This window comes from Erpetoichthys calabaricus, chromosome 16, assembly GCF_900747795.2.
Source record: "Erpetoichthys calabaricus chromosome 16, fErpCal1.3, whole genome shotgun sequence".
In the NCBI taxonomy this organism is placed as follows: domain Eukaryota; kingdom Metazoa; phylum Chordata; class Cladistia; order Polypteriformes; family Polypteridae; genus Erpetoichthys; species Erpetoichthys calabaricus.
This window is the reverse complement of record NC_041409.2, coordinates 7,335,744-7,363,688: the sequence shown is the minus strand read 5'-3', so window position 1 is coordinate 7,363,688 and position 27,945 is coordinate 7,335,744. Positions and strand designations below refer to the sequence as shown.

General features: G+C 39.3%; 1 protein-coding gene across 2 annotated transcripts in view; it reads right to left on the bottom strand.

Moving 5' to 3' along the window:
* Nucleotides 1-27,945, bottom strand: part of adck1 (aarF domain containing kinase 1) — a 983,738-nt gene that overhangs the window by 377,863 nt on the left and 577,930 nt on the right. For both annotated transcript variants that reach the window (XM_028821522.2, XM_051920170.1), the window contains one exon: nucleotides 10,097-10,213. In XM_028821522.2, the coding sequence (XP_028677355.2) occupies nucleotides 10,097-10,213 (117 nt within the window). The remainder of the gene's footprint in view (nucleotides 1-10,096; nucleotides 10,214-27,945) is intronic.

Genomic DNA, 27,945 nt, shown 5'->3' with positions numbered 1-27,945 from the left:
CTCTATCTATCTATCTATCTATCTATCTATCTATCTATCTATCTATCTATCTATCTATCTATCTATCTATCTATCTATCTATCTATCTATCTATCTATCTATCTATCTATCTATCTATCTATCTCTTTCTTGTCAATTTATCTGAATTTTTAATCCTGCCTACTACGCTATCTATCTATCTATCTATCTATCTATCTATCTATCTATCTATCTATCTATCTATCTATCTATCTATCTATCTATCTATCTATCTATCTATCTATCTATCTATCTATCTATCTATCTATCTATCAAAGTGCCATGACGGCCATTCTTTGGAAACAGAACCTGTCAATACCATGAAACCAGGTTAATAATGAGGGAGCATGGACGGAGAACTGCTATCAGTTAGAAGTTTGATTCAAGGCTGTGGGTTGAGCCGTGTGATGTTTGCTTGTTCTTACTTTGGGCACACACATGGTGAGCTCCCAGCACCCATAGACAGACTGTAGTTGTAATTGACTAGGAAATACAAATTGCATCGGTAAAGGTATGGAACATTTGCCATTTGCTTTAAAATACATATGAGAAGTTAACTTTTGACTGTGTTGTTCTATATAACCCTTCGAGTTGTCAGGATAGGCTTCACATAACTCTAAGCATGAAAAAGTGGGTAAGGAAAGGCATAGATAGATAATATAGATACAAGATCAGTAAAAATGAGCAGCAAAAGTAGGCAATACACACTGCACGAAGGCTCGCTGATACATTTGTGCTGAGTGTAAATTAAATCACAATCTGTTAAGAGAAAGGAAAGGAAAATCAGATCTTCCTATATGACAAATGTTTTTAATAGAAATTTCAAACTATGAAAAATGTGATAGAAATTTCCGACAGGGAAATTTGTTTGAAAGTCATTTTTCTTGCTGTATCTTCTTCTTTTCCAGATCATCACTATAGGCTGGAGGTAGCCAACACATGAAAGAAAATAATGTGTAAGTATTTAGAAAGTAAAAATATACCAAGCATTACTTTATTAAAGACACTGTCCATCAATCAAGTATTAGTACCTTATCTTTGATAGCTACTCATTCACTGAATCTGCCTTTGTATCAACTTCCAATAACTCTTCCTAGATGTCATTAAGAATCAATGCTGCCATGACAAACTGCCTTTGAATCCTAAGGGCTGGAGTGAACAAAAAAGATCAAAATGCAATTGCATTGTTTAAATGATAACTGTTAATAAGACTTTGGGAAAAATGCAGACATATTTTTGCCTTTCATAAAATTTTCTTTGGAAATTTATAGCACAATTATATGAAATGTTATGTTTTATCCAGGATAAGGTTTACATTCTTTTTTTATCTTTTACTGATTATTTTATTTTTCAGGTGTTTATATCATTTTTGTTAATACTGCTATGCTTATGGTTAAGGTAGTATCTATGTCTATTGTACTATTCTCTTTCGTCCCTCAAGTTTTGTGGGTGGTATCCCAAGAGGCGGGGCCATCCTAACTCTCCCCTGGGTATTTATTGGGACAGCAAATAGATCTCAGTAGCAGTTTATTGAGTGACTTTGGCTTTGTAGTATTGCACATGTGTGACTGGGGATCACCTTCAGAGCTCTGTACAGGTGAGCAATACCACCCTAAGAAGAGTTGGTGGGGGTGGGGGTGCTGATGCTAACACTCTCTTCTAATTTTCCCACAATGCAGGGAAACACCCCACTGAAGGATGGCCACGCCCCTGACTCTTACCATGACACTCCACCCCTTCCAGGGTCAGAGTTATAGATTAGTTGGATCTGAACCAAGCGCAGAGACAGAGCTCCTTAATTCAATTCATAGACAAGCCTCCCAGACAGCTTTGCCTGCAGTTGTTGTTGGCACATTTTTTTGCTCACATTGTAAATTATCTATGTTACTGATTAAGCAGGGATCCTCTGGCTAGGGGTCCGACTATCCTCCCAGGATCATCCCAAGTTTGTACCGACGACAGTAGGAGTTCCATAAGCATTACTTGTTTATTTGGATTTTCTGGTTTTGTAATTATTTCTGCTTCAGTGTTTGAATACTTCTTGTGGATTTGGGTTTATGACTTATTGTCCCATGGATTACCTTTTAGAGAATTTTGGTTATTGTTTATATACTTTAATTTATAAAGATTCTTCCCTTCAAAATGTATCCACAAGCTAGAGGTTTCGTATTTCTTCTCCCTTGAGAGACATCTTGGGATTTTTGAACCATAAAATACATTTTCCCTCCTTTGGGCCTAGTTAGTCCGAAGCCTGCCATTGCAGTTGGAAGGTAAAGTTGCCTAGGATGTAAGCCAGCTTTATGCTGGCAACTAAAGGTCCAGGCCTTGCCTCTGTGGCTCATTTTGGAGGACTTAAGTCTTTTTTGCTATCTTTGTTGCTCCTAATCATGACAAAATGGGTCAAATACTAGAGGAGATCCCCCTATCAACTCCACGTTGCGCTGAAATCCAATCCAAAACCAGTCTTTGAATGTTAAAATTAAAAACAGCACAGGTGCATCATGAGATACTGGTTTTTGTAACTTTTATTTTTTAACGTTTCTTAGATAGAACCTTTTTCTCCTGACATTCTGAACTTTCTAATTTTGTTTTCATCTTAATATAACATTATTTCTATGATGTGTATTTTTTTATTTTTTTGTATTTTTGCACTTCTTCCACAACAAAATTTGGCACCACTGTTGTTGCATCACTGCTGCAACTGTATTTAACCCACAATAATCATTCCAGATTCTGAATATTTAAAGAAAAACCTGAATTGTGTCTTGTGTTCTTTATAGATCTTTAGGGCATTTACATTTTTGCGCTGTTACTGGCATTGCTATTTAGAATATATTTTGGATGAGATGTTTTGGTGTCTGATTTTGTGGTTATCGACCTTTTCCTGCCCCTGATGATGAATATTTGAATTGCCCATCTCCTGATCCTGCTTTTTTCAATTTTTAATGTCTGTTCCCTTGTCAGTACAAGTTTGTAAAAAAGAACCCAAGTAACAAAAATGCTAGTGGGCTATACGTCACAACTGTTCTTTATGAGCATTTGGGAAAATGACGACAAAGCTGCAAAGGTAAAATAAAGGCAATTATCTATTCTTTATCAATTCTGTATAGCAAACACTTTCTAAGCCCAGAGTACCCTACTTGATGACGGTGAGATCATGTGATGAGTTGCTTTTCTTTAACTGGTTTATTAACTGTACTATTTGTTTAACAATAAGATTCTTAACCTATCATAACTGTTTCCAGTAATAGGTACACAGTGAGATGATGTAATGTGTGTTGCACAGCAACTGTATGTTACGCAAATCATCTCAGTCTTTATAAGCGCAACTCTCCCAATTGTTAGCTGACATTCGTCATAGTCGGCTGAGGTGCTCATGGGTTCCTCAGATCTGTTGAACACTGATGTCCACTGGAATTATCAGAGGACTGATCTCGGCTGTTATTTAAAGGAAAATTGAACAGAATTTGAAATTAATGAGGCTGAGATGTTTAAGAAAGTAGCCCACATTCATCACAGCCATGTCCCCTTTTGTACTGTAAAGCCCAAAGGCATCCCACCTGATCACTTCAAGCAGAACGAGTGAAGCAGTTGATTAGATGTCACCATCTGCGAGATCCACATCTCGTTAAGCAGGCTAATATAACTGTAAAATGAAAACTTTTTTTGTTTTAGTGGTAAATGGTTTGTCCTTCAAATAATTTGAAATCTGGGGTAGTGTGCTTTGTGAAAGGTGTTACATAAACCTGATTGACTGCTAAAAGGGATAGCTTGCTTTGGAATTAAAATAATGAAGGAAACAAAAAAACATGGCTGATATTCCCAGCCGTTTCGTCCACTTTCATTAGATACTTGCCAGGGGCTAGATGGGAAAAAGACAACCAATTTAAAAGTCCTTAAACTACATATTATACTTAACTTGCTGTTTGGTGCCAAACTCAGAGTTTAAAGGAGTTTTCAAGGCAAGTGTACTGTGAAGCCCCTTAGATCTTCTAAAACTCATTCCACTCTCACCTAAACTATCTCATCTCTCCTCGGCTTTACTGTGAGAGTTGATATTTTCAGATAGTGTATAGTACAATCTGAATAATTTTGTCCTCACACCTTCATCCCTGCCTTTTCTGATGTGGTTTTCTGTGGAATTTACTGTTTGAATTTGAAAAGCAGTGCTGCTCTGTACTGTAATGGAAACTGATCTGTGAAGGGCTTTGTCATGGTGCTCATGGACTGTCTTTATAGACACTGAGACCTGATTTTAGAGCAAAATGAAATGCCTGACATTCTGTATTCTCCTATTACTCCATAAAAGCTGATATGTTGTCGCTTGTAATTTCCAAACCACCATCCTTTTATGATATGCCTTTGGAAATGATGCCATCCTACTGAACACTATAAAATTATAGGCAGTGTCTTCTTTGAATTGTTATTGTAGATAAAGGATGAAAATAGAATATATTTTAAAGAAGGAGGATGATTTCAAACCATGTTTACCATAAATAACATGGGTTAATTTGCATTTCTCTTATATTTATAACAAAATGTTAATGCCTTCCAGGAAGGCCACGATCATATAAATTGCAATGGCTGTAATTTAACTTTTGGGGCCAGGTGACTCATTTGGGTTCAAGCTCTCCCTGGTAAATATCGTAGTATCTGTCCCCTGAATCAGGGCACCACATCTCCCCAAAATGTTGGTTTGTAAGAGGCAGCTGTATCTGACTTCAGAATGTTCTTTCATTTTACACAGGCCATTGACACTTGAGCTGTAGATATATTATGAATCCTGCATGTTAAACTTAACAAAGAATGAGTGACTCAGTAAGGTGTAAAGCAAGCTGTTAGAGTTTTTGGTCTGCCAACCTTGAAAGATGTACTCACAATTTTTCAGTTCATCCTGTTCTATTACTTTGTACCCTGTTATGTAGGGTTTTTAGTAGAAGTGCTTCATCGGTATAGCTACTTAAGCTATTTGTCAGTAACTACCCTGTTTTGCAATTTTATTGTAGAGTAATGGTGAATAATATCTGGAATACACGTTATTTTTTTATTGTTAATAATGTCAACAATATCATATTTTAAAATACAGGGAAGCTGTCTAACCCAGTCATTGATCAGGGATATTTACGGCTTACCAGATAAAGATAAGACTAGCTGGCCAGGCCAGCTAGCCTGGGGGAATATAGTTGGCTAGGACAATAAGGCTGGAGTGGCAGAGATAGGCTGTAATGGAGCTGAGTCTGCCTGAACTGAATTACTGAGGCCCCCACTCTGCAAAAGGCATGTCATGGACCATTAGAATTGGATAAACGAGGCCTGTAAAGTGTCTCGGTCTCTCTGCCATTTTATTTCCTGAAGAGAGGCTATCTCTACTGCCCTGTGTAGACAGCCTACTTGTTCAAGGGCTATGTTGGACCACCTCAGATCAGACACTAATCATGACATTAAAGCAGATGGCCAACTGGTAGGCTACTATCAGATTGTGTTATTTTACCACTTATATTGGTACTCAGTTTATATTTTACACATATCTACTATATAATAAAACATTATTGTCTCTGTGTGTATGTGTGTGTGTGTGTGTCTGGTACATCTGAGCAATCTGATTCGTCATCTTGGCTTTGGTGAATCAGTGGTAGGGATGATGACATGATACTTTAGGGGTACAAAGTTCAATTACTGATTGTGACAATTTTGTTTTGGATTTTCACACAAATGTAGTTAAAATGGAGTATTTCAATGACAATGTACCAAGCAATGATGGGTTACTAAATACTAATGAGGTTGAACCAGATGGGACGTACTGAAAGATGTTTTCACATCAAGTAGTGGAGACCAGCACACCATTGGCGGTAGTCAAAAAGTGGACAAGAGGTGAGAAGGGGCTTTGAAATGACAGAGTCTGAGAATATAATTGAGAGAGGAAGCGATAGGCAAGACAGGTGGAGACACCTGATGATACCAAGGAACGGCATAGGAGGAATATTGAGAGTGCACGTAGGGCAAAATATATCAAATATAAAATATTTTCAAAAATGTATCTGGTATTGTTGTTAGTTATCTATAATAATGATGAATACATCTTCTGCAAGTTCTGGCACTCTATCAAGTTACCTGGGGTTATAGCTGTAAAAGAAACAGGAAAGTATTGAATTACAATAGAAGTCAATCTTGACAGTACGGTAAGAGTATGGGAATTGGGGCATTCTGGTATGGTCTATGTAACAAAAAGAATAAAGGGGAGAACAGGGTCACCCTAGGACCCTATCATGACAAAACATATAGCTATTCTGAATTTGGGTAGCTCAAATTGACATCCCAAAAGTCCTCATCTGTGGGATGTGGGCAACAACCTTGTTGTTGGGATTATGTGACGGGGTGAAGTATGATGGGTCTATTCTGCTTAACTGCTACAGTAGCCGTGAAGGTCAGACTCAAATCCTTAAATGGCTAGCTAACAAAGTTCTGGTGAAGGGTGAGCAGCAGAAGTATTTCCTCTCTTGTGGCAAATGTATCCAATTTCTGAGGTGAATAAAAGTGAAATTCAGTTGAGTGCTCAGTGCAAAACATACAAGACAAATGGCCTGCAATACTGTGCTCCCCATCTTCCCTGTCCCCACATGATGAAGCATTCAAGGACATTCAATCAGATATGGTAGGCAAAACATTTCACACCAGGCTTGAAGCCATTCAAGTACCTGGCCACATTTGGCCTTCTCTTCAAGATGCACTTATGATGGGAAGAGCCTTAAGTCCATCATAGGATGGCCCTTTCTGAACTTTGCCAGATCCATGAACATTGAAGGCCAACTTATAAACAGCAGCCTGATTACAATCTGTAATGTCTTCACTGTTAATGACATGGCATCCTACCTACTTTTTTAATTCTAGGCAACCTCTTTGTATTGTCTACTTGAACAATGGATGGTGAGTGACAGCAAACAAGTTGTTAAAAATGGACTGGAAGATGTGCACGTTTTCAAGAAATTTGAACAAAAAAACTTGTCTAGAATACTAAAGTATCACATTTGACAATAAAATGCAGAAGACTAAACCGTAAATGAAGTCAATCCAAGAACTGCCAGCAGTCATTACCAAAACTAGAATATCACTTGAACTAAAATACTAAGACTATGAACTGAATCCAGAAGTGGGAAGCTGTGAGTTGTTAACTAGAATACCTACTACTATGAGTCCAAGACTAACACTGCTGAAGGATTAAATCTGTAATCTTGGACAGAGAGCTGAACAGCTGGCCTCAGCTTTTTTAGAAGTGCATTTGTGATGCATTGTGCCCCAGGAACTCTCCAACAAAATGGCACTTAAAAGTAAATAACAAAAATATTAATATATTTTCTCAAACTAAAGAATGAATCTAAAACACATACATCTCATGTTCCTTGAGAATAAAACTTAAGAATATTCACAAGAAATTAACATAAAAATCTAAGACAAAAACGTTTTTGTCAGAGAGATGTCTGAGGTTTCTTAACATAGACCGCTTTTGCCTGTATCATGATCCCTTTCCACCAAATCCATAAATACACAGCTAAGTATTTAATGTCCACATGGTGTGTGACGATTCTTCCAAAGTCTGTCAGCAAAAGGTTACCACTGAGAACAAATTTATAACATTAGAAACCCTACCCAGTAGTGTGGAGGACACATGGTGCACAATAAGCAACTCCATTTGCGTTGTGTCCAAAGATATTCTCAGCTTTAGAAGGTTCTGCTGATGACCTTGGCTACCTTATGATGCTATGGACAAACTGGACGCAATTAGAGAGCATTTTCTAGGCAAAAGTAAAATATAACAGGGAAAACTACTCTCTGCCAATAGACAGTGCAGCTGAAGATGGCCTGAGGCACAATAACTTAAAGGCAGGTTACAGAATTATTTACAAGCTTTGAGGTTTGCTCTGTAATCGCAAAAGCATTCCAATCCTGATGGTCTACAATGTAACAATGTTCTAGTCAAACAGAAAGTTTTCAGAAATGGTGTGATCACTTCTCTGAGGCATTAAACCATCCTTTGAGTTTTGCTAAGTTACATTATGACCAAGCAGTCAGCCCTGATATTATTCCACTAGAGCTTCTATAATGCACAGTGGACCCAATAGGCATAGTCATTCATAAACACGTTCTCCAGGTATGGACATCTGGTCAGGACCCAGCTGAATGCAAGGAGGCCATCATCCTGCCATTGTATCAAGGCAAAAGGCCAAAAGAAGAAGAATTTAGCAGTTATAGACAGTTAGGGACACTGTGCTGCAAATAGGTGCCATCCTTCAGATGAGACGTAAAACTGAGATCTTGATTGTCTTTGATAATTAAATGTCCCTGGACATCTTTTGAAAAGAGGAGGGTATACTCCAGTTTCCTGGCTATATTGCCCATCATGGCCTTTTCCACTCTGGACCATTATCATTCCTTGTCCTCCCTGTGCTGTAAAAAAGGCATAGTCATTACACTAAAATTGAGGTTCTGACTCTGACTCATAGAAGATCCCAGATCATTCCTTGTAAACAGCAGGGTGTATCCCAATGTCCTGGCTAAATTGTCCACCATTGCCTAGCTGTCATGACCCCTTAATCATCCCCCGTCTCTTATTGGTGCTCTGTAATCTCCCTCACCCTTTTGCTACATAAATGTAATTAATTATTATCATTAAGGGGCTGAAGAAGGCTGCCAGGCTACCCATGGAGAATGCATCCAGTACACTGGTGAAGGTACATATTTCACCATATTGAAGGAATGGAATCCTGCTGCCAGATGTGGCCTTACAAAATAGGCCATCACTGTTCATATGTTATGACTGACTCCTGAACTTGTAATATTGTATTGTTCAATTGTGACGCCACACTTTGATTTGGCTATCCCTTCAAAGTATGTTGTTAAATATCCTATCTAAAATAAAAATGGATTAATTGATTGAATGATTTAAAACAAGGAGGACCACAGGACTGGCAGGACATGTTAAATATGCTATCTAAAATAAAAATGGACTAATTGATTAAATGATTTAAAACAAGGAGGACCACAGGACTAGCAGGACATGATGCATATGACAGCGACCAGAACTGAGTTGGACGCAGGACTTCCATTTGCTACTATGGGCCACTTTTATAACCTGCTGTCACACACATGTACATGGGAGGCAGTCTATAGGCTTAACTAAGGGTAAAGGGGAAGACTGACTAAAGCCTAACCAACTTCCACTTCCCTCTCCAGACCACTTCCTCCTGCTGACCTCACTTCTGCTGGTGCATCATTGGACCCTCCTCTTTCTTTCCACTGCCTATACAGCCAATCACTTGCCTTCCCCATTCAGTTCCATTCTGGACTCAGTCTTTTCAGATTACTCTACAGAGCTAACGACAATATACGGGGTGAATCCCCAAACCTTTTTCTTGTTTCTGTATTTTCTTTTACACTGCATAGACTGAACTTAGAACCATATTTACAATGAACAACCTTTGACAGCTTATTTTAAGTCAATTTAAAAAAAAACATTTCTGACTATCTTTCATTCCTTGATAGTGAACATACACTTGGATCCAAACAAAAATAATCTTGTACAATTTTAGAGCAATTACTGAGGCAATCAAAAAAATACTGTTATAGCAATGCACTACTTCATATTGTGTCTGTAAAAAGTATTCATCCCTTTGTAGGTTTTCACATTTTATTGTTATACAACAACTTAATTAAGCTTTTTTGTACCTGACCAACAGGAAAAGAAGCTTTAATGTCAACATGTAAGCATATCTCAGCAAAGTGAATGATTTCACTTTGCAGAGATCTGTTTTCACTTTGACATTAATAGAGTATTTTTTGTTAATTAGCATAAAGAAAGAGAAATTAAATCCACTGAGATTCAATGTTGTATAACAATAAGATGTGAAAAATTGCAAGGGGAGAATACTTTTCATAGGCATGTACAGTATAATACACTGTATAATATACAAATATTATCAAGTATGTATTAAGGTTGAAAACAATACATTGAAATGCTGTTTCTTTAAAATTCATTGTAAAAGCCAAAACCCCTTATTCAGCATAGCAGCAAAAGTTCACTGACCTCATTGACATCAATGCCATTTTGTACCATGTACTGCCTGTCATTAACTTGGCCCCCTTCCACAAATTCCATCATGAGAATTCGCTTTGTAGACAGATCCCAGTGAATTTTAGGTACCTGTGTAGATATAGATACATATTAGCTTAGTAATCCAGCACTAGACAAATGTTTATAATGTCTGGTGAGCTTTGCATATATAGTAAATACATTTACATCACACTATAATAAATTCAAGTTGTTTGTGATGTATGTGTAGTACAATGAAGTTTGTACTTGCATGATTCCAATGGAGTTGTGTTGGAAGTACAATACCAACAAAAGTAAAAAAAAATAATGACTACAACATTTGAATGTAGCAAATACAGTACATACTCTATCTATCTATCTATCTATCTATCTATCTATCTATCTATCTATCTATCTATCTATCTATCTATCTATCTATCTATCTATCTATCTATCTATCTATCTATCTATCTATCCTGCCGACTACACTAAATTAAAATCTATCTATTCTGCCTACTATACTAAATTAAAATCTATCTATCTATCTATCTATCTATCTATCTATCTATCTATCTATCTATCTATCTATCTATCTATCTATCTATCTATCTATCTATCTATCTATCTATCTATCTATCTATCGTGACACCCGGACGGGGCTCATGCCCGGCCGGGATGCCCAGGAGGACAGGAGGAGGGGTCATTCCTCTTCCAGAACACGAGGGGGCATCTGCCCTGGTTGTATTGGGGGCTTGGAAGCTCTACCCTGTAGGGGCCCATGGCCACCACCAGGGGGTGCCCTGATGCCTTGGGGACCCTGGACCCCAGCGCTTCCGCCACACCCGGAAGAGCTGGGGGGAAGAGAAGAAGGGACACTCGGAGTGCTTCCAGGTACACAGCCGACACTTCCGCCACACTGGGGAGTGCCGGTGGAAGATTGCCGGGGAGCACCTGGAGCAAATCCGGGTGTGTATAAAAGGGGCCGCCTCCCTCCAGTCACTGACAAGAGTCAGGAGGAAGAAAGATGATGTCGGGAGGACGGCAAGGAGGCGGCCTGAAGAGAGAAAAGGCATTGTTGACAGGCCAGGACTTTGGGGTCTTTGGGGTCTGTGAGCACGATAAGCTTGTATATAATACTGTAAATAAACGCGTGTTGGGTGACATGAGCGTGTCTGCCTGTCTGTGTCCGAGCCAGTCTCCACACTATCTAATCCTGCTATCTATCTATCTATCTATCTATCTATCTATCTATCTATCTATCTATCTATCTATCTATCTATCTATCTATCTATCTATCTATCTATCTATCTATCTATCTATCTATCTAGCATTATGACAAGTTAAATCTTTGAATCAGCTTGTGCAAGTGTTGGTGAACCTGAATGGAAGCAGGAGAAGAACATTGAAAACCTCAAGTAAACGTTTTTCACGTTGTCATTATGGGGTGTTGTGTGTAGAATTCTGAGGAAAAAAATGAATTTAATCAATTTTGGAATAAGGCTGTAACATAACAAAATGTGGACAAAAGTGATGCGCTGTGAATATTTCCGGATGCACTGTACATAGGTAGCAGATTTCTGAAGATAATTTAATATCTGTCAGGAAGCCAATGCAGTACAGCTGTCTGAATGGTAATATGTTTGCTAACTCAGCATTTATTTAATGAGCGATGTCGGGAGATAGACATAGTGAGGACAAGCCAAGGTCAAAGCCAGAAATCTAACCGATCTGAACATATTATTGGGTGCCATTCTCCTCCAGTTTTGTACTCTAAATTAGTAAACATTTTAGGGTACTATTGAGGACTATAAAAAACTGAATAGCTCATTGTCCAAATCTATAGCTTTGCTTTGGCCATCAGGAAAAGTGAAACCACTAAAGTTGCAGAGAGCGGTGAGACATTGGCTGTATCACCAGATAGCTGGGGCCTACCGCCCAAGTTTTACTGTTCTCACACATTTTCCAATATTCTGTTTCAATCTGTTTTCCTAGAAGATGGTCCTAGATTGAAACAATGTGCTCCACCTGCACCTTCACTAACCTTTCATGCCACGGTCAGTCCTCCACAAAGAATCAGGCAAGTGACAAGAAAAGTCTGCAATTAACTATTTTCTCATAGCTGCAGTATAATTGATTAAAAATGCTAAACATCTGCACTATATCACAAAAACATTGTAGACACCTGACCATCATGCCTGTATGAGCTTATTGGTTATCTCATTCCAACACCATGGGCATTATTGTGGAGTTGCCCCTCCCTATGTGAATATAACAGACTCCCCTCTTCTAGGAAAGCTTTCCACAATATTTTGAAATGTGTCTGTGGGAATCTGTGCCTATTCATCGAAAACAGCATTTGTAAGATCAGGTACTGATGTTGGATGAGAAGACCTAGCTCACAATCAGCGTTTTCATTCATCTCAAAGGTGTTTAATAGGGTTGCAGACAGGCCACTCAGGTTCCTCTCTGTTTTTTATGGATCTAGCTTTGTGCACAGGAGCACAGACAATAACACTGGAGTTGAACAGTATCTTCTCATAAACCATTGTCAAAAAGTTGGAAGCACACAGTTGCCTAAAATGTCTTTGCATGCTGAAGCATTATCAGTACCAAAGAGCCTAGCTTAAACCCTTCAAAACAGTCCCAGACTAAAATGCCTCCTCCATCAAACTTTACAGGAGGCACTGTGCAGTCTAGAAGTGACAAAAGTGTTCATCCATCAGACTACCAGAAAGAGAAACTTGATTCATCACTTGCTATGTGTTTCATCACTCAACAGCCCAGCTCTGTGAGTTTGTGTGGTGTAGCACTTTGTGGCTGAGCTATTGTTACTCCCAGATGCTTCCACTTCATAGTAATAGCAGTTACAGTTGACCAGGGCAGATCTAGTAACAAAGTAACAAATTTCAAATACTGATGTGTGGCAAAGGCACAATCCTATGACAGTGCCATGTTTAAAACCACTGAGCGCTTCGGTATGATCCATTCTGCTGCCAATATTTGTCAAAACCGATTGTATGACTTATGTGCTTGATTTTATGCACATTAACAATGGTATGGCAGAAACACCTGAACTCAATAGCTTGGAGGAGTGTCCTTATATATTTGTGGCCATAGAGTGTATAAGGGATAAAATGACAATATCCATGAAATGCAGAATGATATGGTCATGTAGTGAGGAAATTACTATTTCTGGTGTAGTGGGCCTTATTTATGAGAGTGACCATGAGCATAAATTTGCAAGGGACCAAGGCAATTTCTAGTCCATGGTTATGAAGCAAGAGCACATTATGAAATTCGAAAGTACAATTAATCATCGGAAAATACGAAATCACACTTAAGTATAGACAACGTAAATGTGCATGTTATTTAACATAAAACCACAAGATGAAGGATGTAAAGCTAATCAAGTAACAGGGAAGAGCACAATCTAGCCCTAAGTCCAGATTCATCCAACATCTTCAATGTAAAGAAAAGGAGGATGTTAATACAATCCTTTATAAATACAATACTTTACAAACATTTTAGGGAAAGCAATCATGCATCTATTATGTTTGGCAATAAGTCAGATATCTCGTGGAATTAAAAAACAATGATTTAAATTTGATAATTACTATATATATATTTGTTAAAACCTATATATTTGGATGGCTCAAATTAAGTTTGTTTTATTAATTTGTTTATTCATTCATTATAAAATAATAGCAAAGGTTTGTTTACCTTTTTTAACCAGTGTGCCCATGCCTTCCAAATGTTGTTTTGGATTATCCCCAAACCTAACCCAGGCATCCTAGACTTTGGCAATGGAGACTGAGTCTTGGGCCGTGGAATGTAGTTTCTCTTCCAGTGGAGCAAAGAGAGGTCATGTAGGAGGTTCAAAAGTACTAACCAGATAAAGATAAGGATGGTCTCTCTCCGGCTCTGCTGCTATACACAGTATTTTTTTTAAATATTCTTAAGACATATAGTTGAAAAATTCTTCAGCTAAGCTTATAACTTGACATTCATACTTGCAGTTATTAATTTTGCTAGGTATTTGGCAGACACATTTATGTAAGGCATTTACTTTAAGCAAACATAACGTGTGTTACACATAGGAAGTAGAAATGTTAGATTTGAATACACAACAGGAGGCCTGAAACTTGAAAGTAGACCTGGGAGTCATACTGGACTCATCACTATCAGCATTCAGACAGTGTACAGAAGTAATCAAGAAGGCTAATAAAGTGTTAGTTTAGTCTATGGACTGCACAACAGACACAACAGCACTTGAGAAAGTCAAGAAGAGAGCAACAATGCTGATTCCAGGACTTTATCAAATACACTGAAATTAACTGCATATCATTTGTTAGTTTAATGCATCTGATTGTATTATCAACCCGTAACTATATAATGGTCTAAGGAATGGCCAAACTATTCCAAATACTACAGCTGCTTTAGCGTTGTTACTCTTAGTGCACCACTGAGTACTTAACCACCTGTATCTGAGTGTGGAATCACAGCTGTACAGCAGCTCATCACATTATCGGGATACAGCATGTAGCACACGCTGCCTCAGCCATGTGTGCAGTCTATTTGAAATTCTTCCATACAGTACAGCAAACGCTTCAGAGCCTTTCCTGTAGGGACCTTGTGCTTCAGAAACAGTTATATCACAAGAACTATAAACGCACTCAATCAGTCCATCAAGTGCTCCTGGTAGAACTGTTAGTATACTGTATATAAGTACAATTACCACACTGTGAACTTGCTCTACATTTGTAATACTGCATAACCAGAACCACTTTATAAAGCGCGTATTTACATACAGTATGATGATGACTGTAATCTAAGTTGATATAGATTTCCAAGCACTATCTTCTTGGAGCTCTTGATATTTTTAAGATGAAATACAGTAAAATATGTTTATTACATTATAAAGATAAATTTTTACCTTCATTAAATAATGTATATTGTTAATAATTAAACATGTGAGGATACATTGGCCCAGCAGTAGCGATGAGCTGGCTCCCCGTTCAGGGATTGTTCCTGCCTCATGCTGTATGCTTGCTGGGACCAGTGCAAGTCTGGATGAATAGATGGATAGAATAATTAAATATGTACTACGAAGATATTTCCATGTTCCTTAAAAGTTTTGAAGAATCAGCGTTCTACGCTTACAGATAGCTTGACATGTATTACAGAGCTGATTATGTGTCGATTTGTTACTTGGAGAAAGAAAAGGAAGGACAGGAATTGGAGGTTAGTACGTTTGAAAGAGACAGTACTGCTGTGATAAATTATTTCATTGAAGGTCATGCACAGCGCAGCAAGCATCTTGCGGGAGGCAGGAACAATCTCTGGATGGGGCGCCAGCTTGTTGCTACCACTGCACCACTGTGTCCCCATGTTTAATACATGCTTTAATTCCTATCATTATGAAAATGGTATCAAGTATACATCTTAGTATTTAAATTGTTCAGAGAGCTGTAATATCATGAATGTAATTTATTCTGTGTCCTGTCGGTGAGAGAGGAAGTCTGTTTAAAAAGCACATAGTGATTCACACACATAGAGTACATAGAAGAACACATAGAATACGAAGCATTTAATGTGCTACTTTAGTTACGATGGGATTTGAGAAACTAGTAAATGAAACGATTTTAAGATGAAGTTGATGATGTTCTACTTTAATGACAACATAAACTACATGATTAAAGTGGAAATTTTGAAATTAAAGTTGACATTTGGACATTTTTTTCCATTGTGTCCCGATTTTGTTTTTCTTTTCTCTGTACCCAAATACGCTTCTATATGACACTCAGACGGTGGGCTACAACTCACCTTTTCACGGTGACTTTGATATCTGACCACTTCTTATTTTTTTCGGGCACTGTGCGACTTTCTGAACTTGAACTTTCGAGATTCTCCACCACTGTATCACTCGATCAGCTTCCTTTTGTTGTTTATATCACTGCCCAAACCAACAAATAGTAAGTTTTTCCTTGCCTCTACTTGGTATTCGCTGAAATTCTTCTTTTTCCCCTGTTCTTTTGCCATTGTCTTTTCACATAGCACAAAACATAAGGGGCTAATTATATTCACTTGCATATTCAAAGAGGCATAATTCTGGGATCAGTCGGGGAAGCGCGGGAGGTGCATGCACGAGTGTTACTTTTCACATTGACCGGGATTTATGGAGCGGAAGAATGTGGAAGTTGGTGTACGCACCGATTTATGCATCTGGATTTTTTTGTGCATACGCACATTTCGGCTTTTGTCCATACGTCAGGTTTTAGTGTGAATTCTATGCACAATATTATGCATGAGGCCCCAGGAAACTGGGTTCTGAATCTATGGTAGGTTGCTATTTATGTGGTGTTTGCACATTTCCCCCAGGTCTATGTTTTTTTTTTTCTTTCTAGCTACTTTAGTTATGGTTCACTCTTCACTTTAAAACATCCCCAAGTTTGTGCGTGTGTGTGTGATAGTGAGCACTGAGATGAGCTGCTACCCAACCCAGGATTGTTTCCTTTGCTGCATTTGATGCTGCTGGGTTGTGCTCCAACTCACTATGATCCTGAAACTGGATTAGGAGCCCAGTGAATGTTACAGAGGTGTTAAAAGTCTTGACTTAAAGTAGACTCTGCTGCAGTAACCAAGTCCCAGTGTTGTCAGCACTGAATCAATTTGATAGGCATATGCAAAAATCCAATATGGTGAGATGATGAATTGATCCATCCCTGTCAGGATACTGTATTAGAAAAGCATAATACATATCATCTGTGTGACCCAGAAAAGAATAATAAAGGGCCAAAACTGATTACTGAGAAATATTATTTTTCAAGTTTTTGATCTGGATTACACTTCAATGGCAGACTGATATGGACAATATGAAAAGCAGAAAGAAAATAAAAATACATTCTCTGAGATTTTCGTTTTCAACATTGTTACACAGCATTGCTGAACTCAGATTGCCTTTCTCCTTTCAAGGAGATGGGAAAGTGGTTTAAATGAAGGGTCTTACTATCCTCTTTTTGTTCAACGCAATCCTCTCTCCACAGTTACTCAGAAATGTCAAGAGCTGGGCTTTTGTGCAAGAGGTAAATCTGTTTCTTTTCCAATTGCTTTCCTGCAGAAATACACGTGGGCTAATATCTATGAGCAACTAATCTTGAAATTGCGCACCAGTCATGTAAACGGTCCATTACTGCTTCTACCTGCACATCTTCAACAATAAAATTTTGAAATGATTCTTTGGGGTTGTACTTTATGTATTCTTACCAAAGTAACAATAAAACAAAGCTGTTTATGTATTCAGAAGTATCAAATATGCAGAAATTATTCCTCATATCCTGCCCAAAAAAATTTAAGAAAAAATAGTGTATTGTTCTGGATTCAGAGTCAATTTTCCAGTCATATTCTTACAAATGTCACTACTTGAATGCGCCAGAATCCTCCTGCACATCATTTCTCCTTTGAAGATTTTCACAGCACCCATAGAGTAATTTAAAAATTTCTAATAAAGCATTAGACAATTTAAGAAACATGCCCATTGCACGTAATGGCAGAAATATTATGTAAAATCAGTGTAGGTTCATAGATTCATAGGGTCAACACTGTCACTAATGATCAGTAAAATTAGGCACAGCATTTTTGTCAGTGGGTATGCTGTTTGTTAAATATTTTCCTGGAAATTCACCATGTTGCTGGCATAGACAAACATTTTTTTTTCAAGCACCACATGATGCTTTGTAAGGCCAGCGTGACATCAGAGTGCTTTAGTAGCCATACACAGATCTTTTACGCATGTGTACTGTCACATTTTACATCCCGGCCTGTTTCACGCTTGTGTGATGTTGCTACCTAATCAGTAATCTTGCACTCCACATGTGTTAACTTGCAGCATTTTCATTTTAGGGCTACATTATCTGACCATAATAAGAATATTATGAGTACTGCCTCCAGTGTAACTCTGATCCCTGTGACCTCATTCAACATTGTTCCACATTGCTTATTTTGTATGCCAGCCAGATAAATACATGTCCGATTAGCCATGTGGTGCAATGAAATGTCAAAACAAACTTTAAAGAGCTTCCCTATCCCCTTCCCCTATCCCCCTCTCCAAGCCAGAAAATGTATTAGACCCTGTGAAATAACAGTAATATATATATATATATAAATATATAAACTATTATTTAGTTTGCAGCTATTTGTTGTATTTTGTTTGTGGTTATCATTCCATCTGTATCTTTCATTGTCTGAAGCATGGCAGTATAGTGGTTAGCACTGCTGCCTCACAACTCAGATCACATTTTTGGCCACACTATTAAGTCCAGAAAAGTTTGTAGACATTTTCCTAACCCTCAGGGATATTTAAATGACCATAGCACCATTATAATCCACTCAAAACTAGTTCAGTTCCCCCATGGACACTGACTTTAATGCATTTTGCCAAGTTTCATGAAGATCCCGAAAATTTCTGCAATTTCACAAAACTCCCAGCAAAATGAACGTTGCAGGGTTTGCGGATAACTTTTTGTCATGTATACAGAGTACAGTGAAATTCTTACTTGTACGTGCTAATCTGAACTGGTGAGGAAGGCAGGCTCTATTGTAGGCATGGAGCTGGACAGTTTGACATCTGTGGCGGAGTGACGGGCGCTCAGCAGGCTCCTATCAAAATTGGAGAATCCACTGCATCCACTGAACAGTATCATCTCCAGGCAGAGGAGCAGCTTCAGCGACAGACTGCTGTCACCATCCACTGACAGACTGAGGAGATCATTCCTCCCCCAAACTATGCGACTCTTCAATTCCACCCGGGGGGGATGGGGTTAAACGTTAACATTATTCAAAGTTATTGTCTGTTTTTAAACCTAACCCTAACCCTAATTTAATATTGTTTTTTGTATCAGTATGCTGCTGCTGGAGTATGTGAATTTCCCCTTGGGATTAATAAAGTATCTATCTATCTATCTATCTATCTATCTATCTATCTATCTATCTATCTATCTATCTATCTATCTATCTATCTATCTATCTATCTATCTATCTATCTATCTATCCAATATTGAACACATTGCCATTCTCCAGAAGAATGTAAAAAAAAAGAATAAGACAAAAGAAAAAAGTCATATGTCAAAATCTGGAGGATACTTGTGTCTCAAAATGCAGGAAGAGGTTATGTTTTTAATCTGAATGCCACCATCAGATGGACCTAAGGAACTGGTGTCCAAATGGTCTTCCTTAGTTGAAAAATGGGCAGAGTACAATTATATTTAAAACCAGGAAATGGCAGAAAGCAGTCTGAGGCTCAGAAAGAACAAAACAAAATTGAAAATAAATTGTTCACTACACCATCCCAATTTCAAATTAATAACAGCATGCCAAAAGTGTTTTACCCTAATAATTTCTTTAACTACTACCTCCTAACACTGTGACTGTTTATTATAAGCACGGAATCTATCATTTTGGATGCCAGGAGGTACACATGCCCAGGTTGCCTGACGCCTTGGCATCTTCTTAAAACTGGGTCATCGATAGTCATTAAATCGTGGATGAACTAGAGCAATGAGGACACACAGCAACAAGGTTGGTGCAGATAGTGCTGTGGCACATGGCAGTGTCCAATAAATAAATAAGATGTGGTATGGCTTTTCAAAAATACAGTAAATAATCTGATAAATCCTTAAATTGCAGAAGATTCAATAAATAATCCTTTAACAAATAGATAAAATCATAAATAAAACCATGAACAGGATCATCTCTTGATATGTCCTGGTGTCCCCTCAACTTGACTCTCCTGTTAACCCAACTCTGGTCTATCCAACTGGGCCGAGAACTCCAGCAACTGCAGTCAGCCTTCTTTTAGCTCCCACCCTGACCAACACCAAGTTCAGCCCCCTTTTCCTTGGTCTCTAAAAATAATGGAGATATTGTTCTGGGGGTTTTAGAAGTCAAGGAATTAAATGGTTAGATCATTTTTTGGACTCTTGAACATGTTATTGTTGAAAAATGTCTTCTTGCTTCTTTTTTTTTTTTAATTAGTATTATGGGAGCCGCCATTGCTTATTCTTGTGATGCACAGCTGCCAGTCTGTCTCTAGGCAGGATAACCAGGAGTGTGCGACGCAAGACGTCTTAAAGGTCAGCACCATACACTTCCTGACTGTCCAAGTTTGTGGATAAATCAAGACTAAATAAAATACTCACAATATCATTGTTTAAAGTTCTTTCTGGTTACAAGTTATTTTCTCTTGACTGTGATTTACATCTTGCATTTTCGCTTAGACTACATGAAATATTCCAGTTATTGATTTTCTTGTTATGTTTCTCATTTTATGATTTTGTCTCACGTCCTGCCATTTAATACCCGGCTTCCTGGTAACAACCTTGGCTTGTTCTTACAATCACAATCCACCTTCTGATTCCATCTTGCCCTGTGCAGTCAGTACAAAATGCCTCCAATTGGATGGATTTCACTTGTCAAATAAGATTAGAAAATCTTGGACTTTCAGAACCAAAACTTTGCATGACAGTAAAAGTACTCACTAGCGTGCGCAGGAGGCTATTACAGTCAGAGTGTCTAAAGTGTTAAAAAGTCAGTTAGTTGGATACCTTCTAGACTTTACCTGTTTGGGGTCTTATGTTAAAAACAAAGAATAGAAATTAAATCAAAATAAAAACTTAAGCAGCAAAAAATTAAACTTGTGTCGCAGAAGAGGTCATTGCCTTTGTTGCAATTTCTATATTATTCACTATTTAACTCTGTTATCAATTTGTTGGTATCATTATGCTTATTTGTTTTTATTATTGCTGTTTTTATTTTTAATACATTTTATTAAATTTTGTATTTCTGTTTATCATAGGCAACTGCCATTTTGTGTTTCTGGATTTCAGGGGCATCGACACTTTATGTGTCATGTTACTATGATGCTGTGGTGTTACTAGGCATGTGATGCATATGCCTTGTGACATGTGACATCATGGTAGCCATAATATATAAAATGGACAATTGCATTTTTAAATCATAGGGAAAAATGTTTTGAAAAATACTATATAAACAAAGAAGAGTCATCGTTATATATGGAATTCCAAACATGGACGTCCTTCATTTGCAGCTACAGGTGGAACCCCCACATGCTTGCTTGAAGCATCATGGCAGACTGAAGAACTCTAACAGAAAAGCTTTATTTAATCAGCTAGGTTAATTTACATAATATATTTGAATGCATTTTAATTTTCACAAAGCAGCCTTAGGTAAATGGGACATTTTAAAAACATACCTCTGAATTAAATATTATGTAAAGTCTCAAACTAATTAAACAAATTAAAAGTCCTAAGTATTCTCATATGTAAACTGTTATCACAAAACAAAACATAAAGTTAAAAGTTATTTATGATCTCATTTTCTTATCAAAAAAGTGCTGGTACAAATAAAGTCAGGATGTCTAAGTTTAACAGACAGGCAGTTTCAAGCACTTTTTTCTTTTCTCTTACTGAGAGTCACAGAGATTAATGCTCAAGCAAACATAAAAAACAAAAAAACACTTTTTGGTTTAATAGCCTCATAGGTTTTGACTATATTAAAAATTGCAATTTATAGCCATCAAGCAGAGCCAAAAAGGCACTATCAGCAAGTAGGCACACAAAATGAGCAAAACAGAGTGATGGGCAGAGACAGGTAAAGGGTTCAAAAAGCAGAGAAAAGTCAAAACAATGATCATCAAAAGTTCAAAACACAAAACATCAGTTGAAGGGTAGGTCAAAAACATTCCATTTCTATTCTGTTTTGCACTCTCCTTTGATTAATTTAATGTGTGGTTGTCTCATTAGGGGTGTGAAAGCCAGCCCGACCACAGACAGACAGACACCGGATGTCGAATGCCACACACGTTTATTTACACTATTTACAAGTCCATAAACAGTCCAGCACCAATCACCCTTCTCGTTGAGCCTCACAATGCTCCTCTTCGGCCCGCCTTCTCTCCACTCTCCCAAGGCTTGTCTTCTTCATCCCGACACCAGCTCTCCAGGTGCCCCTTGACGAACTTACGCCGGCACTTCCTGGTGTGGCGGAAGTGCCGGCTGAGCAACCGGAAGCACTCTGGGTGAACTTGGTATACCTTCCGCCAGCACTTCCTGGTGTGGCAAAAGTGCTGGCTTCCAGGGCTTCAGGATCCAGTACCCACCTCCTGGCGGTGGCCACGGGCCCCTATAGGGTTGATCTTCCCAGCTCGGTTCCTGTGACCCCCATAGCAACTAGGGCGGCTGTCCTCTCATGGCAGAGGCGCTATACAGGCGTCCCAGCTGGGTATGGCATCCAGCCGCTGGTGAAAGGGGTTTTGTTTAACAGAGAACTAATTTCTGTCATTAACTTTTATTTTTGGCTTTGTTTTGACAAACAGCTTGTTGTTGTTATTATTCACTACCATTTTGTTTTGCATGGTGCCACCATTTTGTGAAAATTGGTTTATGGAGGCTAATCAGTTGGCTATGCTGGGATAACCAGAAGTGTGTGATGCGTGACATCATCATCACAATGGCAGAAATCTAGGGGTTGTGCACTTCCAGGACGTCCAAGATTAGACTGTCCATAGATCCTTCCCAAATCTACATAGAAGCATTTGTTTTATATTTCTCACAGTTATTTAACTTATGACAACACCCCTTTCAACTTTGATTCTAGCAATAAAGTCTTTTGGAAGTGCCTTTAAGCCTCTACTAATGCTAACAAGTCGAGCATTTCAAAGAAAGAGATCTAATAATTTGATACCTGAAGCTTTGTGGCTTTGTGCCACCATCTTATATAGCTGGGTCATGAGGACATAATATATTATGTCATCTTTTGGTCACAAGTCTGATAAAGGGTGTAGTGACTATAAACAATATGGCTGCAGTTCTCTTTCTCTCTGTATATATATATATATATATATATATATATATATATATATATATATATTGTGGAAAACATACCCCCAGACACAGACAGACAGACACCAGAATGTCCAAAACACACTTCTTTTATTTTCCTACAGCACCACAATGCCTTCCTTCACCAACTCTTTCTTCTTCTCTTTCTCTTTCCTTCTCTTCTCACCTTCAACCTTCTCTCTCTCTTCTTCTTTCTCTTCTTCTCTTTCTCTTTCACCTTCGACCTCCTCTCGCCCTCCTCACAAGCTTCGTCTTCTTCCTCCCAACTCTGGCTCTCTTAGTGGAGGGAGGCGGCCCCTTTTATTATGACCCGGATGAGCCCCAGGTGCTCCCCCTGACATCCCTTCCTGGTGTGGCGGAAGTGTCAGGAGAGCACCTGGAAGTACACCGGGTGCCCTTGGGATTACTTCCGGCAGCACTTCCTGGTGTGGCGGAAGTGCTGCCATCCAGGACTCCCTAACTGTCCGGGCGCCCCCTGGCGGTGGCCACATCTTCTCACAGTGGTGAGTGTCCTGGCTCCATTCCTGTGGCCCCCAATTAGGCTCGGGCGGCTACCCTCTCGTGGCCGAGGAGAAGTATTGTCCAACTCGGGGACTGTCCAGGTGTCCCGGCTGGGCAGTGTCCCCGCTCATCCGTGACAATATATATATATCTATGCCGTGGTGTGCTGGGGAGTCAGCATTAAGAAGAAGGACGCCTCACGCCTGGACAAACTGGTGAGGAAAGCAGGCTCTATTGTAGGCATGGAGCTGAACAGTTTGACATCTGTGGCAGAGCGACAGGCGCTCAAAAGGCTCCAATCAATTATGGAGAATCCAAAGCATCCACTAAACAGTGTCATCTCCAGACAAAGGAGCAGCTTCAGCGACAGACTGGGGAGTAAACGTTAACATTATTCAAAGTTATTGTCTGTTATACCTGCATTTTTATTACTCTTTAATTTAATATTGTTTTTGTATCAGTATGCTGCTGCTGGAGTATGTGAATTTCCCCTTGGGATTAATAAAGTATCTATCTATCTATCTATCTATCTATCTATCTATCTATCTATCTATCTATCTATCTATCTATCTATCTATCTATCTATCTATCTATCTATCTATCTATCTATCTATCTATCTATCTATCTATCTATCTATCTATCTATCTAACATTTTTGGAATGTACTTGTAATTTAAACAACCAAATTATCTCCAAATTGGGGGTCAATAAAGTTTATCCTGACGTTGAGTCTGGGGTTGCTCTGACACATATTGCTGGCATTTGTGCACGTGATGGTCAACATTCAGTGTCACAGCAGACATTTTTTATAAACAAGATTTCTGTGTATTTCTTATTTTTTCAGTCAAATTAAAGGTTCATCATGGGCGGAGTGGTGGCTCTGAGGCTAGGGATCTGCAGTGGCAATCAGAAGGTTGTCGGTTTGAATCCCGTAAATGCCAAAAGGGACTCTGCTCTGTTGGGTCCTTGAGCAAGGCCCTTAACCTGCAATTGCTCTGTCCTGGGTATGACGTTAATCTGCATCCATCCCTGCATGTAGGCCCTCCAACCTGCAGGGAAAAACCTGGGGGTTGGTGGCAGAATTGGCACTCCAGCCACCATAAAAAACCTCACACTGTTCCACTCCATCTGAACAAGTGTGGTGCTTAGGTGTCACCCATTGCATGGCTACACTCGGGTCCTAATCTGGATCCTGAGTTGGTTTGTCGTGCGATAGGTGCGTCAATGCGCTATACAGTAATCCCTCACTTATCGCGGGAGATAGGTTCCAAGGCCGACCGCGATAACTGAATTTCCGCGAAGTAGGGACACCATATTTATTTAATTATTTAACGTGTATTTGGACGTTTTTAAACCCTCCCTGTATTGTTTACAACCCACCCTTTACTCTATTAATAACAGGGACAACTGCTAAGCAATATGAAATTGGTAGATAATATGATAGCAATACCAATAATATAATAGCAATATGAAATCGGTAGATAATATGATAGCAATAGCAATAATATAATAGCAATATGAAATCGGTAGATAAGTTTACACTTACCGCGTGATGATGGTGATGAATATGCTGCGCAGTAAAAATGATGACGATGAAGGATGACGGTGACTTTTACTGCGCAGCCGATGACTGTATTTTACGTCTCTTCAGACGGCGGTGCCATTTCCTGGGGCACCCCCTCCACGGTTTCCGAAGGTGTATCCGTAGTTGTAGGAACTGGCTCTTTTTTGCGAGGCTGAAAAAACATTGTGATCGGCAGTTGCTGCCGCTGCTTCTTTTTCTGGTCGAACAGCAGCTTGTAGCCGGTCATGACGTCGTCGATCTTGTTGCAAAATTGGATCGATCGAACCATATCGTCGTCCCATTCCTGTGACCGCTCTTGCAGATCCTTAGCCAGTCTGCAGATGTCAGCGAGCCGTTCCAAAGTCAAGCCAGTTGGGGAGACAACTTCTTCTGTTTCTTGCTGCTCTTCTTCTTCTTCTTCTTCACTCGCCGACTTTATCAACTCTTCGAGGTCTTCTTCAGTTAGCGGCTGGGAGTGGCAGTCTAGTAGCTCGTTGACATCATCCGCAGTCATGTCTGCAAAGCCCTCACCTCCAATGATCGCAGCCAACTGCACAGCTTTCTGTACTGCCGAGTGTTGGATTTCGGCAAGTGTAAATCCTTTGTCTTCGTAAACAACCTCGGGCCACAACTTCTTCCAGCTGGCGCTAACGGTGGCAGGCTTCATCTCTTGTAATGCCTTCTGGATATTTTGGAGGCACGTAGCAATTGTGTACTGCCGCCAGTATGCCTTCAAGTTGAAATCGTCATCTTCTTGGGCGGCATCCACGGAAGAAACCAGGTTCGCTAAGGCATTCCTCGTGTATAGGGTCTTGAATGCCCTGATAACCCCCTGATCCATAGGCTGAATTAGTGACGTCGTATTGGGCGGCAGGAACTCAATCTGTACCCCCGAATAAGACAGATCAGTAGCGTGACCACCAGCGTTATCCATAATGAGAAGGACTTTGAATGGCACGCCCTTCTCTGCTAGATACGCCTTCACTTGCGGGATAAAACACTGGTGGAACCAGTCGGAGGTCAGCATCTTCGTCATCCAGGCTTTTGCATTGTGCATCCAATGTACGGGAAGCAGATTCTTGTTTTTGTTTTTTAAAATCCTTGGGTTTTTTGACTTGTAAATAAACCCTGGCTTTAACAAAAATCCAGCAGCATTGCCACACATCACGAGGGTCACACGATCCTTGTATGCTTTAAAGCCAGAGGCTTTTGCTTCCTCTTTGAACAGGAAAGTTCGCGATGGCATTCTTTTCCAAAACAAGCCCGTCTCATCCATATTAAAAACTTGTTCGGGCCGATATCCACCTTCGGAGGTAATCTTCTTGAACGTTTCATTCACATAAGTTTCAGCAGCAATCGTGTCAGCCGAAGCAGCCTCGCCTTGCAGGGAAACGCTTTTTAAGCCGTAGCGTTTCTGAAACTTTGCAAACCACCCTTTGCTAGCAGAAAATTGCCGTTTCTTACGTGGTGAATCACTGGAGGTCCCTGGCTGCGGATCTTCTTCCTCTTCATCGCGGTCGCCACTGTCGTCTTCTGGTTCCTTAGCGGCAAAGGTCTCGTACAGGCTCTTAGCCTTTGTTTGGATAATGTTCGAATCTAATGTTATGTTCTTCTTTCGGCAGTCGGCTATCCATACGGCCAAAGCAGATTCCATACGGACGATTGTTTTATTACGAGCCGTAACCACTCTCTTCGCCGACTTTTGAAAGGTGATGGTAGCCGTCTTCCTAATGTTCGCCTCTTCCTTCTTGATGTAGCGAACGGTGGATTCGTTCACGCCATATTGGCGGGCCACAGCCGCGTACGTTCTCCCTTCCTTCAACATATCCAGAAGTTTCACCTTCTCAGCGATCGTCATCATTGTTCGTTGTCGCTTAGGCTCAGCACCAGCCTTGGAAGAAGGAGCACGTTTGGGAGCCATTGCAGGGGGTGAAAATTGAAGCGAAGTTCAACATACAGTAATCCACAAAAAAATCACACACTGCACACTGTAAAGTAAACCGCTCAGCGAGAAAGCTTGAAGCGAATAACAAGGGGAGATACTTTGGGAAGTAGACATCAGTCAAAGCACCAATCACAGGCCCGATTAGAAAGCGGAAAGCTGTGACTTGTCGTCTCCCTCCCATGTGACAATCACAGCCCGTGCTACAACTCACGTAGTCACCGAACTTGTTTTGTTGTTCTTAGACTAGGAAATACTACTACATGTAATATGTTTAAAAAACTGTGAAGTCGTGAATCCGCGATAAGTGAACCGCGAAGTAGCGAGGGATTACTGTATCAGCACCTGCTCCTAACCTCGCTCCTCTCATGGATGAAAACCTTACTGAGGGAAGAAACACAAATATTCATTGAACTTTTACTACTCTTGAATAGGAGTTTAGTTTGTCTTTTTAATCTGACAAGTTTGTTATAAAGATTCATTTCTCTTGGTAAATTACTATAAAATGATCCAATGCCTCTGAAGAAAAATAATACGGTAGGTCTAACAATCTGACTGCCAGCAACAAATTGATCTTCAGGTCACAAAGAAACATTCCAACTTTATACCAAATGTCGCCTAGGTCGTTATCATTCAGAGTTTTCAAGTGCTATGAGGAGACAATGTTAGTCTGTTTAGACTCATGTTAATCTCAGGAAACAGGTGAGTAGGATCTAAAGTGCTATTTAATTTACAAATATTTACTTCCATGCATTTATAATGATTTTTCTAACAGGTGCACCTGTGCTCCATAGATCCTTCCAGACCCAATGTCACCTCATGCTGCTTTTTTTAAATTTTTCGGTTTGAACTGAACCCAAGGACAGCTATTTTCCTTGTTTTATACTGATTATTATATCACTTGTTTACCAAGAAAAAGTTC